The 15,487-nt window shown below is 30.7% G+C and overlaps 1 protein-coding gene across 2 annotated transcripts in view; it reads right to left on the bottom strand.

Annotated features, from left to right (window-relative positions):
• LOC121115160 (unc-112-related protein) overlaps window positions 1-15,283 on the bottom strand; it is a 45,674-nt gene extending 30,391 nt beyond the window's left edge. For both annotated transcript variants that reach the window (XM_040709344.2, XM_040709345.2), the window contains exon 1: window positions 13,755-15,283. In XM_040709344.2, the coding sequence (XP_040565278.1) occupies window positions 13,755-13,911 (157 nt within the window). In that variant the 5' untranslated portion in view covers window positions 13,912-15,283. The remainder of the gene's footprint in view (window positions 1-13,754) is intronic.
• Window positions 15,284-15,487: the final 204 nt, after the last annotated feature.

Raw genomic sequence — 15,487 nt, 5'->3', positions numbered from 1 at the left:
TTCAACATAAATTATATGGGCCTCAGAGACGAAAACGCAACAGTATAATTACACATAATTATTTGTTGAAGTATAGATTAATACATCTCAGTTAGTGATGAATACTGAGGATATAAGCCGGAATAGAGGTGATCAGGGCCCTTTCAACTTTTTGAAAGACAATAAATAAATAAGAAAGTTACCCCCAATAAATAGAGATTCAAATACTTTTATTAAATTCCACTAAACGGACGAGTAATTACTCCGAGTAAAATAGAGATATTCTTTACATTTATGACGTGGGTAGGAGTATAACCAAACAGTCTTTAATTTATGACGCAACCTTTCCTACAAAAGAGACAGAAAAAGCCCCATCACAGTTGATAGTCAGCCAAACTATGGAATAATTATACACAGCTTAAAAGGAGATAATTCTTTTTCAACCAATCCTTGTAGAAGCAGAAAAATCAAAAGTTGACAATGAAATACTAGGTACATTTTTGTGTAGAGAGGTAACGCCATATTGAACACATTTTAGTGTATAATTAAGTACATATGCTACAAATTTTACACATAAAAATGCACAAGAGGTGTACGAAATCCACACAAAACATATTACGTCATCAACACCACCTCCATTTCTTCTACTATTGTAACAATAATATATGAATATCAATACCATTATTTGGGGCTACTTTTACGTAATCAGCCCACATAGTATCGTTATTCTCTTCCTTATTTTATTTTATTTCTTTTTCAAGGGGATTTCATTTCATAAAAGGAGCTTCTAAATATCCATGACACACAAGTTATACACAGATGAGAGGAGAGGTGAACTATTATTATGAATTCAATATTTGATACACGTCAAATGATTTTTTTATTCATAAATACAAAAAGTGACTTCCTTGATTGTCTTATTTTAATTACTTTTTTAATCGTTCTCTCTCTGTCTCTGTTAGTAAATGTAGTATGGATACAAGCTTGACTATCACTAAAAAATATAGATGAAACAATTCATCACTACTATAATCTTGTTAGTTTATCCTATAACAACCACTAGGTTAATGTGTGTATACTCAGAAATTTCTTATTTTTTGAATTATAAGGCTTTTGCATTTCTAAGAACAAATATCGGTACTTAAAATGCCCGACGTTCACTCTAGTATTTTGACTTCGATTGCTAATATATTCATAAGTTTCTGAGCATAATTTATGCACTCGTAACCAAGGAACGATAATACACACAACATCTCACTGCAACGTTACACTTTACTCTGATGATATTGTCTATTTACAATTAAGGCTTAAGAGATGTTCTGGAATTGTGATTGTATAGAGACCATAGAGCATGTTTGAAATTTGTGAAATAAACTTATAAGTTGGAGGAAGTACAAATTTACCTACTCCTGACTTTGACTCTACCAAAAAAGGCACCGAATCCGACAACTTAGCCCTGGTTTATACAGCAAATAAAAAGATATGTATGATTAGGAAATTGCACAATTTTTTTGTGGTAAAATATACATATAAATGTTTCATTAGGTACCCAAAACACTTCTATAGAGTCAACAACAGAAGATTTCAAGCTTAATATATTAACAGAGGCAGAACGTATTTGTGCTGTTGAGATGATTTTAGTGAGCAACGATGTGGATATTAGCAATGCTGAGGTCTCAATGATGACGGGGATTGGCACGAGAAGGGTTGCAAAGTTAAGAAAGGCCCTGCCGTAAAACAAGGACCCCAGAGGAGTTATCACAAAGAAGAAGGTTCCTGAACATCTGATATTTGGCCTCCAAGCTCTACCCTTATCTGAAGGATTATGTTGTCCAAAGCGACCTTGAGTCAAAGGTCAAAAAAGGTCCTCACAATTCGATTTTCGCTCTTTTCTGATAGTTGTTTGTAAATATAGCAAAACAAAATATCAGTTAACTTAGTACAATACAGTTATTACTAGATTATATCTGCTTTAAAATTCAGTTTTTGATATATTGAAGACAAATTTCTATTTTTTTGTAATTGTTACATTCTTATATGATATGATTCCATTAAGTTTGGGATAAAAGAGACCCTGATGTCTTTATTATAACGCATAACGTAGTAATGGCTTCAACTTTTTACACGAAATGATACCACAAACAAAAAATATACTCAAAATATTTAGCGTTTTGAACATTATTAAGTATTGCTAAGCTGATCATATTAAAAAATTATAAAAAAAAAAAACCCAAGATTTGGGGATGTAAGTAATTAATAACATTGGTAATTAACAGTTAATTTCGAGTATGTTATCTTAAACCTTTTGGGAGGATAAAGGTTAAGAGATGTAATGAATATCTTATCACCATTTTCATGGTAGACATTCCTAATAATTCAGTTATACCAATTAAAAGCTAAGTTCAGCATTGATCTTCTTAAGAATAGACAGTCCTAAAGACCGTTGGGATCGGCAGTTACAATATCAATTGTTGTGACCCTATCTCTTTCCATGATTAAAAATTAAACGTGGCGAAACGACGTGTTTCGTCTATGCTAGAGTGAAGATCGATCGTCTTCTTTCTTGGACGTATTGTCCTACAACCTATACAAAAATTCTTACAAAAATTCATGATATGTCTGTTTTTATGTAGGATAAGTCGAATTTAATTCGACTTAAAATATAAGTAAAACTTTTTTAAGTATTTTTAATTTGTATTTATGTTCAAATAATATAGAAACACACTCTCTTTCCTTTAAGCCCTTAAAAACATCATTGGTTGGACCACGAGTCCTATTTTTGGAGATCAGGCTATGGTCCCTTGAATTATTTCCCCTTTTCTCCTTGTTTACATATATTATAAACAACGAAAAATCATATTTATAATTAAGAAATATGAATAGAAAAGTGAAAAGTTATAACAAAAAAAAAATAATAATAACTTGGCATTCATCTGTGTGTAGTCAGGACGATGAATGAGAGAGATAAGTAAGTAGTGCTGACCTTTAAATTCATTGCATAATATTTGCTCTCTAAACAACATACAAACACGAGTAATAGTTAGTGTTGAGTTTGTCTTAAGTGATTTTTTCTTCTCCGATTTGCAAAAATATTTCTGTCGAGACCGTGATCCGAAATTGAATCGTTTTCAAATCCTGAACCGATTTTATTTTGGTCTCATTATACTCGTATAGACCGATTTTTTTTTATATTCAGTCTCAATCTATCTACTGATTTTTTTCTCTATCCTAATCTATGAGTTCTACAAAACTGATATATAACAGACATAACTTAAAATCGAGACTAAGATCCACATGTTGAATCTTGGACGGTCGTAAATTTACGACTCAGTTACAGATCTTGGCAGGATGTATTTCCTTTTATGGACCATATAAAGACTAGGAAAATGTATAATTAGGTCATCCACGCATTTGCTGAGTACCCCCGTCTGTAAATACTTAGACAATTTGTATCTCTAAATATGAAGGGTCTCATAAATACAAACTTAATTGATCTATCAGTCATTATTCTTTTTGGATTATCTGTGAGAAGAAATTCAACTCCAAAAACCAAGGCACTCTACTATGGACATTTAAATTTCAAGGCATACATAAAAAACTTACTTTGAGAGAGTCGATCAGAGTAGAAGATTTTAGAGGCATTTTAATAAATACGAAAGGAAGAATTATTGCTTTTAGTATCAAAAAATCAAGAGTCTATGGAAAGTTTTGGGACTTTGATTCTGACATACTGAGGTGCATACCCTCTGAATCAGAATGTCACCTGAAAAATTTGAAAACATATTGCGAATATTTTTAGAAAACATCATCGTCCTTTGGATAAGTTATAGCTATGGAAATTTTTATTATCACTTTTAACGTTTTATTTGTGTCCATATTTCAATATTTTTTTAATTCTTTTAATTCTTATTTTTGCTTTCAATATTATTCATTGAACACTTTATACTTTTATAGAATTTTTGAGAACGGAAAAATTGATCTATCTCTGAAGTTCTAATTTTAAACTTAATTTTTTATTTATATTGTTATAATGCAATTTCTCCAGGTATTTTATTTTGTTATTAATTGTAGTAAAATGAAGTAGTTAATAAAAAAAAGGTTGAGGACCAAATTCTCGTTACTCAAAAATTAAATATTAGTGGTAGTGTCCATACAGGGGTTTCTGAAATTTTTCTGACCTAACCAAGATACAAGACATTTCTTCTGATTTGTTTATTTTATTTTTCAACATGGTCTACAAACTTCTCGAAGCGATGTACCCATCCCTGTAACCCGTTCAAATATTTTGAATCAGTTACTTCAAGTTGTGTTGAATTTATCAAATTTAAAATTCAACATGCCTTGTTTGAATCCATTTAAAGGTTACTATATCAAAAGCAAATATTTAATGACAGCTCTATACTCAATTTTGTCCATTTTCAAAAAAACACTTTTATCCACTCACTCAAACGACTGTTACATAACAACTAACCGTCCAAAATGGCTGAAACTTTAGTGAGTAACTTTAAAGAGATGGTTGATGGATATGACTAGCTTTTATTTACGAGAGCTACCATCTTTACGTGGAGGTTGGACACTTTTCATTCATGTCATATTATGTCATTTTCAAAGTTTAATATACAATATTAATTCTTCAAAACAGAGAAATTCAGACTATTTAAATGAATTTATCAGATCCATTCTATTCGGAAAATTGGAAAACACCATTATTCATAATGGATTTTTCAGGCTTAATTCTCTAAAGTACATATACGAGATACGACCATTTGTGTCTCATCCCAGGATATGACGTTATTGTAAGTTGGTTCCCACAATTTTGAAACACGCATGACGTCATCGACAATTTATTAATAGATTCGCTATGGATTGAATAGTAAAATGAGAGGGATCCGGACCGAACTTCTTACAAGGACCGAATAAGTCATCAGGACGGTTTCAGACGAGTCTAGGTTTTTCACACCCAAAACTGAAGCCAAAAAGTTATATTTTCATAGTAGAAGAGCCCTGTATTCATTTATTTATTTATTTCTGAAAGCTCATATTCACGTGATTCAAAGCCTACGTCCTAAATGCAGTTAAAATTTTGTTTTTTTATATTATTATTATTTTTTTTTTTTTTTGAAAAAAAATAAATAATAGTTTGGTAAACAAACAGATGTTACATTGTAGAAGAAGAATGTAAAAAGGTTGATTACCTAAGTAACTCTCTGCCCTTTATCAGCCTACACATGAAAAAGGAAAAAAAAAACCTTGTTTTTTTGTTTTGTTTCGTAGTGTAGCTTGTCAAAAAAAGAAAAAAAAGTTTCAAATTACATACCCAAGTAAATGTTAATGAACATACAAGTTGAAAAAATGAGTTTTAGTTTACGCTACAACACCTACAAGAAAGTCTATTGCTATTTTTTTTTTTTTTTTTAAACATTATATAATGTCTGACACCGCCATATTGTATGATGAAGGAGCCTTTTTTAAACAATAATGAGGATCCTGGAAACCTTTTTCATTCCTTTTTTGCAAAGAAATAATAATAATAAAAAGATGTATTGTTTGAGGAACATATCAATAACGATAATTGCACATGACCCTTGAACCCTCTCCTTTTGTTATGACCCGCAGAGTTGTTGCAAAAAAGCAGGAATGTAAAAAAATCATTCGAATGAAGGAGCAATAAGTCAATAAGAACGAACTAAGGAAGCAAATACCCTTTTTCTAAACGTCAAACCTGGTCTTACAGCCACCTGTTTTAAGCGTGTCACGGCACTAAGCAGGCATATCCAGTTTTCATATAAAGAACGATTACAATATAACGAAACTTTGGTTAAAATAAAAGGTTCTGCAGTTTCCATTACCAATTGATTAATAGAGGTTTGACTGTATATCGATCTACAGGAGGTGTGTGAACATTGAAGGAACAAACGTCTCAGAGATAAGGAGGTCCAAAGGGTTATTGATAGCCCTACATGTGTTACGTATATAAATATATAGGTAATTATTTGCTCAGCTTCATAATATGTAATCAGTGTCAATAATTATATTTAATCATATTGACATTTTACGTTGAAAAAGATAAGATATGGTGGGGCTTTGCTTTGTGAGGCTGGAGTTATAAATTTTTATGATTTCTATTGTCAGCATTTATATTTCCGAAAAATGAAAGAAAAATTATACTAAATTGGCTATTAATTATAATTGGCAACTATTGTACTATTAGTCATGGTAAATACATGGGAATTGTTAATAGCTGAACAAACGACTGTTCCACAATACCACGTTCCTGACACTAATCAGAACCAATACCTAATGATGCCATCATAATGATGATTTCATTGGATCCACCAACTGTTGGACTATTTTATATTCTATAGTGTTAGGGATGAATGGTGGCTTGGCTCGACTTTTAACATTTTTTAAATTGATTTTGCTCTTTTTTAGAATTGCATTTAATTTTTTCAATTTGCCACCCTTCAAAGTCTTCTTCATAGGTCACGTCACTGGTAGACATATGTTCATTATTTATAAAAATTGCAAATATATATATATATATTCAAATACTAAAAATCAACGTTCAGAAGACTAATAAAGAAAAAGAGTAGATAAATACACAGCTGATTATAAAATACATAAAAGTTGTTGCTGTTGTGGAGATATTTCATAGGTAGGAGACAAGACATAGGCGATTTGAGGGACTCTCAAAAATGTTAAAAATTAAAGAAACTTTTTAAAAAAATATTTCCCCTCCAAAAAAATATATATATGGTCTACAATATATATACATATATACCGCACCTGGAGACAGTGTAGACATTTTCACAGCTGACAGAAAACTTACAATATGTATACATAGACTATTGGATTGATAACGCCTTGGTAGATGATGGTAGGACATCAGAAGGCATGTCCTTTCAGCGTAGGATGAGGGAAACGAATCATTTCGAAATGTCATTTGAAAGCGGTTCCTGTCTTATTGTTAGTCGTTATTATAATCACTTACTTACTCCGAATATATTTGGACATCACAATGCAAACATTTGTTTTTATGCCATTCCATGTTTTACTCATATATTGTATCTCATTTTGCGTAGGATTTACTACTCATCTTGATGAACACGAAGAAGCAGCCTTGTCGTTCCTCTCGTTCTCTCCTTCTACTCCAGTGAGTGAATACATATCTGTATAAGAGGCCAACTTGGCTCTTCAAGGTCGAATATATTTGTAGGAGGAGGGGGGCTGCATCTTTTGCAGGTAAATGTAATATATGTAATTATAGGCATTCCCCAACAACATCATTATTAACATAACCTTTTAATAATAAAACACTCAAATACATCATCAAAATATATTTGCCCAAAAAGAAAAGAAAATCTCTTTAGAAAGGAGCATTTAAGGTCAACCTCCCCATTAAAAGATCATGAGAAATAAAGGAAGGAAGGGGCATGAGTATATATTACCCTTGTACTTTGCAACCTTTTCTCGAAAAGGTTGCAGAAAATATATGTAACCCGAAACTCAATTAGTGTAAACTAGTCGTATTCCCAACTATGGAAGGACTATTTCATGATTTTTGATCATTGTGCGCAGCTGCTTAGTAAGAGTTCATTCGTATTTAACCAATCAACGGTCAAAACACAGATAAAGAAAGGGAAAGCAGAAAAAATCCACAAATAATTTTGCCAGAATATTTGGCACTAGGATTTTTTTATAGAAGACATTTTTTAATAACTTATATTTATAAATGAAAGACCACATGTTTTCCAAATAAACGCAATTAATCGTTTGAATATTATTAGGTATGCCTAAAATCTCTGTCTCCTACACTTATGACAGCTCCTACGTAATATATTTTTGGTTAGGTGATGATTTTGTATATTTCAACTTACTCTTTATTAGTACTTCGGACGTGATTGGTTGAATACGAATGAACTCTTGTTAAGAGCAGGGAAGGAATAATGCCTCTGTTCTTGGCTAAACTATTGGTTAACATAAGCTACCAAGTGATTTAAGGCATTTATTTTAATTCTCTGTTTCATCTTTTTTGAGCAGGAAAGGTCGAGTGATTAAATGATGATTGTAATATATATGTAGTTGTAAGATATATGACTTATCGGTATGTAAAAAAAATAATAATAAATAATGTTGTCAACTCTGACCATTAGAAAATTGTAAATTTTAAATTAAAATTCATAAATTGAATTTTTTGAAAAAAAAGTTTAAATTATTAAATTTTTTCGAATTTTTTTTAAAAATTCCAAACCACATACAAAAATTTAATTTTTGAAAAAAAAATTCAAATATTAAACTATTGGAAAAACAATTCAAAAACCACAGCTATTTAAAAAAATTACATTTTTGAATAAAAATTTCAAAATTAAATTTCCAATAATATTTTTCCGGGAATTTTTTTTTTTAAATTCGCAGCTTTTTACAAACATTAAAATTTTTGAAAAATGAATTCAAATTATTAAATTTTTTCTAAAATTTCGGCCCCACTTATTTAAAAAAGTTACATTTTTGAATAAAAATTTCAAAAATTAAATTTCAAATAATATTTTTTTTGGAAAAAAAATTTCAAATAATATATTTTGGTGGAAAAAAATATAATAATACATTTTTTTGTAAAAAGCAAAAATTCCTTAATTTGGGGAGGGCTCCATCCGCTCCATCCCGTAACCTGCGGACGCCCCTTTCAATTATACTCTGAGTCAAATAAGAACTAACCTTATAACTCCACAACAAACTAATTGTGATACTCTACGTCTGTTACGCACTTTATACTTCTATGTTCTTTCTTAAGAATATTTATATCATCTTTGTAAAATAAAAATAAAACACTTCTCAGTTTGCAACTAATATCATATTTTTTACAACTATATCCCATGTATTTATGAAATACTAACATACATTTGGTGTTATTTATTTCAATTTATTATACTTAATAATAATAATGCTGCAATAATTATACAGGCCATAAATGAAATCTCCTCAATTGGGTTGCTTGGAGTGTTTATGAAATAATAATTTTATTATTACATGAAAAATTACAACTAATAAATTGTTGTATAAATAAAAGATGAGATAGGGAGGCTTGGGTAAGAGTCATATCTTGAATTCTCTTCTGTTTCCAAGACATGTTTTTATTATTATTGTTTAACAAATAATAGAATATGTGATTAAATTGCAAAAAAAAAAAAAACATGATATGTTTTAAAATCATCATGAATATCTAAATGTGTGGAGGACCCGCCCTGGATCTTTACAAAGGACAACTACATACATACATCAGAGGCGTCTGCAGGATGCAGACTGACACAACACTATAAATCTGGAGAAGGGAAAAAATCGTTCCCCAATTTGAAAACGACAAAATATTGTTCTATTGATGAATTGTTGATGACGTCAGTTATGTTTCAAAATGGTGAACATCCACCCACAATAAAGTCATATGAAGCTAAATGTTTTGCAGTAATCCTATTTGCACAATTCATAAATTAGAATAGGAGAGAACTACCAATATTTTGTTCCCAATAATATCTAAATATAGGTTTTTTTTCTAACAAAAATTTGTGTCAATATTTTGGTCCAGGACATAAAATGAAATTTACTCATTTTTTAAATCGTGGACTGATGTTTTTATTCTCAATACCTATGGACCGATTTTTTCGGCACTCCTTAATTATGAGTTTAGCGGGTTAGTATTTTCAAACCGTCACCCAACACCAATACATATGTATTATGAGAATTGGAATGAACTTCATTTGATAATTGGAAAAAAATATAATATTATAAATGGTTTGAAACACGATTTTTTTGGGTGTTGACTTTAAATAAACTCATGAATTTAATTTCATAAATAAAGTATGCTCATATCATGATGCAATTTTCCCCAATAAACCACCTAAACATTCGTGATACCAATAGGTATGTTGTATTTGTGTTGAAACTTGGTCCGAGACCGAATTGTTTTTTTCGGTTCGGTCTTCTGGGATTTTTTTCTAACTGATCCGTAAACATCATTTATAATTTTTGCAGATTATTTTTCTAAAGGAACATCTTTTTATTTTTGTAGGACCAATCAGGTCAGGCCTTAGCTATTGCAGACCCCATAGGAAAAGAATTGCTCGAGGCCTAAATTCATTCCAATCTGGGTAGGGATAAGGATGATATTCGTAGCGGATATAATGCTTTATTTTCAGAATCAAATTGATCCTATTTAAAGGAAAGGCCAAGCCTTCATGTGGTATTTTTTAATCAATTGTATCCATACTTCTGTAACGTTTCTTTCCATTTTAAATATTGTACATTCAAATGGCCTTTTTTAAAACAAAATTTCTTATTTCTTTTTTCCATCATCAATCAAAGTGCAGGGCCCACTCTAATTGCAGTAGTTTTAGTATCCTGAAGCCAACCTTGGGACAGATAGAGATCGAATTTTACTTCAAGACCGATCCAGACTGAATTAGTTAAAACTATTACAGTCTTTGCCGGTCTTGAATTTCACTAGCATGTATTGCACAATGGACATTTAGTCAAGACCACAGTTTGTGTTGAAGCGAGGGAAACCCACAATCATTGAAAACAGGAAATCATTTTTTTCGAAGATTTACATACAGTTTAATAATCTATCTGGAGATTATGAGCCAATGACCCACCCGTCCAGAGGAGATAAAAGGACATTCTCTGACTTTACAATCAAGAACCATGGAGATGAAAGGAAGCGTAAGGACTTTGGTAAAATGGAAGGTTTATGGGCTTCAATTGTCAATCAAAATGTGTAATTGTCGACCATAAAAATCAAGCTCCAATCAAGGCTGAATTGGTTAAAATTATAAAGGATTTATATACCAAAACCCAACAACGGGTATATTGTACATTGACTCAATGAAGAAGAATAAAGGACCTTAGGACTCATTGCCGAAAGTACAAAAAAAAAAGTATAAAATGTGCAACTAACGAAGAAGTTCATCTATTCAATGACTGTCTTTAGCAAAAAAAAAAATATATATATATAAACCTTTCAGCCTCAAGAGATTTTTTTCATGGATTTTGAAATATTTAAACATAAACCGGTTTGCTTGCTTGCTACACACTCACTCTTATGAATATAATATACATGGATAGGCAGTCAAAGAGAGGAGACCTCCCTTCTTTGACTAATAAGTTGACCTTGATTAACCAAAAGACACAAATTCTATTAGGAATACTTAACATTGCATGCATAAGTAGAAAACTGTGATTATTTAGTCGGTATTTAATGTTGTTACAAGTCTCAACAATGGGGATCTGGAGTCCAATACTACTTTATATTCGTTATAGAATGGAATTTCTAATTTGCAAGATGTCTACATAAAAACAATCTTGAATAAAAATCAGGGAAGGAGAAAATCCTAATTTATACACCCAAATATTTAATAGACATATTTGAGTTAATTATAGGTTTTATATTTAAATTTCTGGGATGATTTAAAATGCCCAAGAACATTCGATATAGTCGATAAACTTTTTTTGACTTAAAAGACGTCCCTGATGTTTCCCAATAAAATATAATCAGTAAATTTCTCCTTCCTTTTTTGAGGGGATCAATTTTGACAACTTTAAGTGCTATTTGCAGCACCCAGGGGTGTCTCAAAAAGTTTTAAATATTATATTTTTTGGAAAAAAATGAAGAAATCCATAGCTATTAAAAAAACTAAGTATATTGGAAAAAAAATCAAGAATTTATTCTCTTCTTTAAAAATTTCAAATATTAAAAAGATATTTTTGGAAAAAAAGTTTAAAAAATCCACAGATTTTGGCAATAAATTTAATTTATTAAAAATAAATTTTATAACATTATATAAAAAATTTAAAAAATCCGCAGTTATTTACAATAATTTAATTTTTGATCAAAATTCTACAGCTGTTCAGAAAAAATTAAATTTTTTGAAAAAAAGTTTCAAATATTAAATTTTTGAAAAAAAAATTCTAAATATTTTAAATATCCACTGCTATTCACATAAAATTAAATATTTTTAGAAAAAAATTGCCATTTTTTTTTTGAAAAGTTAATTTTTTAGAAAAATTAAAAAAAAGAAATAAATATTAAATTTTTAAAAATAAAACTTTTCTAGTAAAAAGCAAAAAATTGCTATGGTTCAGTGTCTTTATTTGAATTAAGATACTTATATTACACCCAATATGGCGCCTTTCAAATTAAATGCATTAATTTATCTTTTTTCTATTGCAAAGATTAATTTTGTCTACTTTAAGTGTAATTTGCAACTTAATAAGAATAATTTTTGATAGAAATTGAGGATAATTCGTTGTCGAAGTATACAAATTTAATCCACATAAAATTTTGATTAAAATAATTCTAGTTTGCATTTGTGTTGACGGGCCATATATTGCGTACCAACATAGGTATAGGTATATTAATTATAGAAACAGCTAGGGCACAAAATTAAATTTTCACTTTACATACATAAATACATTTAACATTGACGCCCACTTTTGTACAATACAATTCGTTGTGTGTGTGTGTTTTTTTTTTTTTCATATGTTGTATATTCTACAGATGTAATATCAGTCCCAATTTATTTTTTATTTCCGTAAGGCTCCGTAATAAATCTTAAGGACGTTCCGAACCGGACACAAAAGATGTCCCAAAGAACATTCTTTGCTAATATATATAACTAGTGTTGTGTCAAGGGGGGCTGGAGAGGGTGTAGCCCTCCCCAAATTAAGTACTTTTGCTTTTGACTACAAAAATTTATATTTGAAATTTAATTTTTGAATTTCTTTTCCAAAAAATTACATTTTTTGTGGATTTTTGATATTTTTTTTTAAATGTAATTTTTTGTAATCTCCGTGACCCCTATTAAGGTCTTTTGCTGGAGGTTTTGTAGCTTTAGGCCTATTACATTTTTGAATTTTTTTGTAATATATGTACAACAGACGTCCTATGGAATCATTTTTGCTCGATGATGTCACAATAGATATAACCAAGTTGCCCAATCATGGATATATCTAGGTTATATTTAGTTTTAACAAAGTTAATGTTTATAAGAACGCTATATAATTTCATTTAGATTTAAATATGTAATAACAATTACTAAATATTCCCACTTATGAAAGATGCTTGGGGTTTACCAGAACAAATTCAATTGGTAAATTGACAACCAACTATAATTTAGTATTTACGATAATAATGGCATGTGAAGGGCGTTCTAAAATATGTGACTTTTTTAATTGTCAATAATAGGGACAGAACGGATTTTAAGCCCTCCTCGCCCCAAAAAATATATATATATATTATCTTTTGGAAGCCCCTGACCCTACATAGTAAATAAACACTATGTATACACCTTGAGGCACTACATAGGACAAGGATATTCAATTAGCGGCTCTTGGGGCATATCCGGCCTCTGAATCAATTATTTTTACATGCGTTTTTTTTATTTTTTTGATATTTGCATCAACGATAAAAACATATTTGTGGTTTTTAAAGATTTGTAGGTATTTGAGTATCCTTGGCCTAGATTTAGAGGGCCTCAAAAACTATGAAACCTGTACAAATTGCATTGCTTAATGGGTATTGAAAGCATGAAGTAGTCATTTTGATCATTGATAATCTACTTTTTATCCCCCTTTAAAAAACATTTTAATTAATACAATGTACTCATTTGTGTATTTCAGTAAGTTACTTGCTATGAACTTTACGATAAATTAGTGTTGTATGAATTTACATCAAAACTCGCCCTGGGAATGAACCCCTCACCCAAAATAAAAATAAACTGTCTTACCTAACTCATCCACTAAACGAATCATGAGCCCACCAATGTGCAAATCACTCCGAACACGGAGATTTTTCTCTATTTGAAGATTAGTCACAAAAATGGTCAAATTCCAGGATCCATCTCCAAGGATAATCCCTCCTTTTGACATCCCACTATTGTTCATGGCTCCTCTGATTCACAATGTTTGTTTTTTTAATAATATTTATTATTTCACTTAGGCACGGCACTCATGCATTCATATGGTGTACTTCGTACATAGATGGAGAGTAATCAATTTTTTGTCACAGGGACATGAATACACTACGAGGGTTTTTCGCTTCCTTGCTGTTTTTTGTTGACTGACTGGCTGTCTAAATTGTAGTATTAATATTACTTGTTTTTGTAGCTGTTGTAATCTTAACAATATATACGTTGATTGTGTGTAAAGGTAGGAAAAGAGGGGGGAGGAAAAACTAATAAAGTAGAGAGAAATCGGCGTTTGAAACGCGCGTATTTTTTTATGATATTCGTATGTAAGTTTGATGATTATAATACATATACGAACGAGAAAGGAGATGTTCTGTTCTCTCTTTCTCTCACGAAGGAAGGAAGAGGAAGGAAAAGGAGCAGAATATGAAATTACTTAATTTTTAAGGGAAAAATGCCAAAAAAAAACTCTTTCCGAAGAGTACTCAAAACTAACTCGACACACTGAATTCACACTATGTATTTAACAAATCCTATTCGGAAAATCAATTATTAATAATGAATAGAAAAACATGGCACACTACATAATCAGATTGTGAATAATTCTGGATAAACGCTCTTTCATGGCAAAAAAAAAAACACCACCACCCTACTGGGTAGCATAGGTAGAGACTGACTTGAAGGATGATACATACATTGAACGACCTAAGACAAGATATCTTGAGTATTCTTCTTTTAGAAATTGAGCCTCACACACACACTCAAGAAGCGCTCGCCTCTATGTAGAGAGGAGGTACGAAGCATATACAATCCGGTACAGGTTGTTTATTGAGCGGGAAGAGCACTAATACGGACCGAGAAGTGATTTATTTATCCCCGGAATAATGATATCTACCCGCGTGCGAGGAAGAGTCAAGTAATATGTAATAATGGGTATTCCTGGAGGGGTGACCCAAGAGTTGACGCTCCAATACTACTACTATGGATGCCTGTGTAGGCTACGACTGCTTAGACCTAAGGTGAAGGAGAGCCCGCTTTTTCTTCTTCTTCTTCTTCTTGTGATGTCAAAAAGAAGGAAAAAGAACAAAAATGATTTTATTATTGTTTTTTTTTTCTTTTTTTTATATAAAAATAACCCATGTGTGAATATAAGATCAATTTTAAAGCAGAAGGACTCAAAATTTCAAACTTTGTAAGAAAATACAAATTAAAGAAAGAGTGTTAATCTAAATATTTTATATTATAAAAAACTCTGACAAATGATTATTTGAAGTTGTAAGGAGAAGACTTAAGATATTTGTTTATTTTTGAAAAAGGTATACATGGAGAAGTTGATGGGGATTTGAACTGTTGACAAAAACTCTTGGGTTACGCATGGACTCCGATGAGAATATAATATAATACGTTGTCGTTCCCTGCGTCATGTTTTCAAGGAGTTAATACTATTAATAATTGATACTAATGATGTTATCGTGTACATATTATATTAGAGTCATTAATTGGGTGGATACTCTAAGAAAAAGACTTTTTGAGCCTCTCTCTCTGAGTTAAGG

The sequence above is a fragment of the Lepeophtheirus salmonis genome, chromosome 3, assembly GCF_016086655.4.
Source record: "Lepeophtheirus salmonis chromosome 3, UVic_Lsal_1.4, whole genome shotgun sequence".
Classification (NCBI taxonomy): Eukaryota; Metazoa; Arthropoda; class Copepoda; order Siphonostomatoida; family Caligidae; genus Lepeophtheirus; species Lepeophtheirus salmonis.
Note: the sequence above shows the minus strand (reverse complement) of the source record. Positions and strands in the feature narration are given on the sequence as shown.